General features: G+C 28.1%; 1 protein-coding gene across 1 annotated transcript in view; it reads left to right on the plus strand.

Moving 5' to 3' along the window:
* LOC106471377 (intraflagellar transport protein 172 homolog) overlaps positions 1-4,848 on the plus strand; it is a 71,756-nt gene that overhangs the window by 33,609 nt on the left and 33,299 nt on the right. Inside the window, exons 11-15 of the mRNA XM_022399976.1 lie at positions 557-718; positions 1,655-1,708; positions 2,672-2,775; positions 3,546-3,631; positions 3,843-3,955. Of these exons, the coding sequence (XP_022255684.1) occupies positions 557-718; positions 1,655-1,708; positions 2,672-2,775; positions 3,546-3,631; positions 3,843-3,955 (519 nt within the window). The remainder of the gene's footprint in view (positions 1-556; positions 719-1,654; positions 1,709-2,671; positions 2,776-3,545; positions 3,632-3,842; positions 3,956-4,848) is intronic.

Raw genomic sequence — 4,848 nt, forward strand, 5'->3', positions numbered from 1 at the left:
TATATATATATATATATATATATATATATTCACTAACTAATATAATCATAGATATATACTTCCAATTACTGTTAACATATCAAGCCACTATTATATTTGATATTTCAATTGGAAAATCGTCAAGTTACAGAAACTATAGTTAGGTAGTTGAAATAAAAACGAGATGACTAACATCGTAAATCAAACAATGAAAAATACTATTTTTGTATGCATAAAAAGGTTTATAAATAATTCTTGTGCAGCTTAAATAAAAAATGACTATGCAAGTAAACAAGTTTATAGACATTTTAAGTTGGAGCTGAGATATTTTATTTACAATAACAGCAATGTTGATCAAAGAAAATCCTCTACTTAGGAACGTGGTTTAAAAAGTATCAAGTTTCTCAGTTTTGCTGTTTGTCATTAATATAATAACTTAATGTCTAATATAGATAATAAACATTTTTGAATTGATAAAATCTTCATATCATAATAACAAGCATACATTGTTGTAATGATTTTTGCATGGTTTTACTATTTTTAATGTTTGAAAGTGTTTTTGCTTATTTTTTAACAGGCTATAATAAAAAACCTGGTTGCAGGTACTAGGTTTAACATTAAATCTTACTATGGCTATGAGATTGAAGATATCAAGATCCTGGGGAAAGACCGCAACATTGTTGCTCGTACTCCTGCCACTCTCATGCTAGGAGATCTTATTTTGAAGAAATTGAGTGAGGTGAATTATATTATTTACTTTAAAGAAATTCTAAAGGACTGCTGACTCTTCTTACTAATTTATGCATTAAAGAGACTGCTTTGGTGCATAATTTAATTTATCATTGTTTGAGTAACTTGAATGACATCTTCAAGTATTTATTTGGACATGAAATATAAATGTATTTATACACAAACATATGCTGTTTACATGAATAAGGAAAAACGACCTATATTACTGATAACTTCAATTCCTTTTTTTAAGTTCAGTTTTAGTTTTAGAAACCCATGATATTCTATAGTTAAATAACCATCAAGATTATATAATTGAGAGAACAAACTTGAATAATTAAGATGTATATAAAAGAACAGAACAAGAAAAAAAAGAGTGGGATAACAAAGCAGAAAATTACATTTATGTTTGGGTAATTCCATTATTCAAACATCTTATTTTTACTAGGCTTAATATTCTAAGAACCTGTGATTGAAAGTAAAGAATAATATATAACAATACGTGAACCACACTATTTCTGTAATATCCAGTGTTGGAAAGGCCTTTAGCCCAGTATTAGAGTTCATCAGGATGGCTGGGACATGACTAGCATAGTAGTGGTTGAGATGCTATTTATATTATAAAATTGCATAAACAACCATTATGGTGTAAGCTGGATTAAGTTGGAGAAAAGTAATTTTTATTTAAGTCATTTATAAATAAGAAAAGGAGTAATAATTAATAACACATTATTATTTATATATTCACATTTACAAATTGGCATAGTTATAAACTCCACAATAAACAATATACTAGCAGATTTAAACATTAAAGTGCATTATTCTACAGATATATTCTATTACACTTTTTTTTTCTATCATATTTTGTAATGTTCTGTGATAGGATATCATATTTATTTTGTAAAATACTTTTTTTATCATGTATTAAAATCTAATTGTTTTTAAGGTACCCTGGCAAGGCATGGGAGGAAATGAGAAGTTTTTTTTCGAAAATGAAAATGTAAGTGTATATATGTGAGCAAACAGTTACTTTTTGATGTATTAATTAAGTCTGTGATGTTCACAATAATGCTAGATAAAAAAAAAGCTTTTCATTATTAGTAATTTTGATAAAAAAAGTTAAACATTTCAGAGTTTAATCATATTTTTTGACAAAGAATTTCATAATAAGATACATATACACATATCAGTTTGTGAATCAATGAATAACTTATTGTATGAATAACATTTGTAAGGGTACTTTTAGCCCGGGAGGGCCAGGTGAATAACACCAAACATGCTCGCCCTTTCAGCTGTTGGGGCGTTATAATGTGATGGTCAATCCCACTATTCGTTGGTAAAAGAGTAGCCCAAGAGTTGGCGATGGGTGGTGATGACTAGCTGCCTTCCCTCTAGTCTTTCTCTGGTAAAGTAGGGACGGTTAGCGCAAATAGCCCTCGTGTAGCTTTGCACGAAATTCAAAAACAAACAAACTAAGGGTACTTTTAGGTATTGTTTCCTTTCAGTGGTTTCTTTTTAGTCTTCACCAGCTTAGAAAATTTTAAAATGTCATTTTTTGGGATTGATTTTATTTAAGTCATTAAAAGTTATAGGGGATTAATGAAGTTAGGTTGAGTAATATTATTTACATAACTTTTTCATGATAAATATAATGTGTTCATATGATAGACATTTGATTTTACTACATTGAGTATATACAGTTTGGTAAAGAATATTTAGACATTAAGAAAACAATGATTTGTTAATTAAATTTTATTGCAAAACTTTACATTATGTTGATTGAAAACTTGTACAATTAACATTTCATAAGCTAGAGTAAAGCACAAACAATTTACTCAGCAAATCTATTTCTTTTGTTACAATAAATGTCTTACATCTTTTAAGTTTTTTGTTTAGTTGACTTTTTGTATCAAAATAACATTATAAACTTTAAGTGTTTTTGTTTTTAATTAATTCACTATAGGTGTGTATAATATTCAATGCTGGAGAACTAACACTAGTGGAGTATGGAAATAATGAGATCCTGGGATCAGTAAGAACTGAGTTCATAAATCCTCACCTTCTCAGGTACATTACAAATCATATTATTGCTAGTTAAGGGAGTGCTTTATGAAAACAATAGTGTTTTTTTGATAAAGACAAAGCTATTGAATAGATGAACATGTAATGTTGCTATATCACTCTAACATTTTTATTACAGAAACATTAAAATTATTACATATTCATGGAAATTATTAATATTTAGGCAAAACTTAGATAACTGTGTATTAAGATTCAAATCAGATAAAGCAAATTAAAAATTAAAAATACTATATAAGAATTTGCTGTAGGTTCAGAAGTGATTATGTGTGAAAGGTGGAAAAAGGCACTCATCTGTTTAAAGCTTTTTATGAATTACAATATATATATATAGCATAGGGAAAAATAATTGTAGAATGTAGTTGCTGTTATTCTAACAATATTATGTGTGACCTTGAGTGTGCGAACACTTTTTTTTATCAATTCTTTACTCAAATAGTATTTATTTACTAAAAGATGAAAATATAAAACACTTTCACCAGTTATGTTACTCAGATCTACAGTTAAACAGTAACATGTTTTGTAGTAATTTATTTAGATTTCAGACTATTCTAAAGTTACACCATCAGAGCCATTTAATGGGCTGTCATTGGTCAGCGAATATTAAATCTATGAGAGTACTTGAAGTTGTATTGACCACATTACCGCATTGACCACTTAACGAAGTGGTATGTTGTTAGATGATGAAGCTAAGATCTTGGACTTTCCTTGAAGTTTTAGGGAAGTAAATTCAACTCCTTACAACTTATTTATTACAGTGTTCGCATTAATGAAAGAAAACAGCGAGGAGTTGGAGAGAATAAAAAATTGGCATATCTTATTGACCTGAAAACCATATCAGTTAGTAAGTATTTAAGATATTCATTGTAGTTTGAAACTTGGTTATTATGAGTTGAGATGAATAACTTTATACATTGTAATTTTTGTTCAGTAGTTACAATAAATGTTGTCAGTCATAATTTGAGGATAACAGAATCATTATTAAAATGAAATATTTATATATTATTTAAGGATTGTATTTGTATGTTTATATAAAGCATTTTCTTTTATTCCAGTTGACCTTTTAACTGGCCTACCTATAGCTCAAGTTAGTCATGACTCAAAAATTGACTGGATTGAAATGAATGAGACTGGACACAAGCTGCTGTTCCGAGATAAACGCCAGAGGGTGAGTAACTGTTAAATCTATTCAGTGAAACTCTAGTAATAGATTTAAAAAATAGCATATTTCTGTGCAGTCATAAAGTAACAGTTTCATACTCTGCAGGTAAACTTGATACGAATTAGAGGACATGGTTTAAGTTATATTTCAATTTTTAAGGGATATTATTTTTTGACATGGTTATAAAAAAGTTTGTCATGTCAGAAGTTTGTGGTGTTGGTATTTTTTAGTAATATGTATATAAAAATCATCTGTAGTTTCAAATGAAACTTTCTTCTGCACCTGTCATTCAAGAAGACATTCACTTTTGAATTATCTTCTATAGCAGACTATGTAACTAAGGAATGTGTTAAAGGTATAATATTATTTACGTTTTTAGTCCTTTTAAACTGCGATTTAAACTGCCTGATCAATAGTGTGATGTATAAAGGATTTATTTTTGGATTTTGGTTTTTCAATTTGACCTATAGTGTCTGAGCAATAAAGATAATCATTAATATTTTAATTATAGTTATAAATTATCCATACATTAAGAAATTTGAAGACAATAATCTATAAAATAGTAGAATTTAATTACTTTGATCATGAAAACCAAAAACTTTTGTATAGATGTAAAGAAGTTTAATGTTCCTCCATATTTTACTTTGTAACTGTAACTGCTATATTCAAGAGAATTATAAATTTGTATGTGATTATATGATTACAGTTTTAATAAATTCTGTTGAATAAGCTGTTATGCATTGAACTTTTAAGGTTGACAGATGATGTATAGATTAAGTCTTTCGACACGGGCTTGGTCCCTGGGACTGAGTCACGTGACCTTCTGTACTCGTTTAAAGTTGACATAAATTTAATACTTATAACTCTCTATATATTAGGTATATCTTTACGAAATTTGG

This window comes from Limulus polyphemus, unplaced genomic scaffold (genome assembly GCF_000517525.1).
Source record: "Limulus polyphemus unplaced genomic scaffold, Limulus_polyphemus-2.1.2 Scaffold4581, whole genome shotgun sequence".
NCBI classification, from domain to species: Eukaryota; Metazoa; Arthropoda; class Merostomata; order Xiphosura; family Limulidae; genus Limulus; species Limulus polyphemus.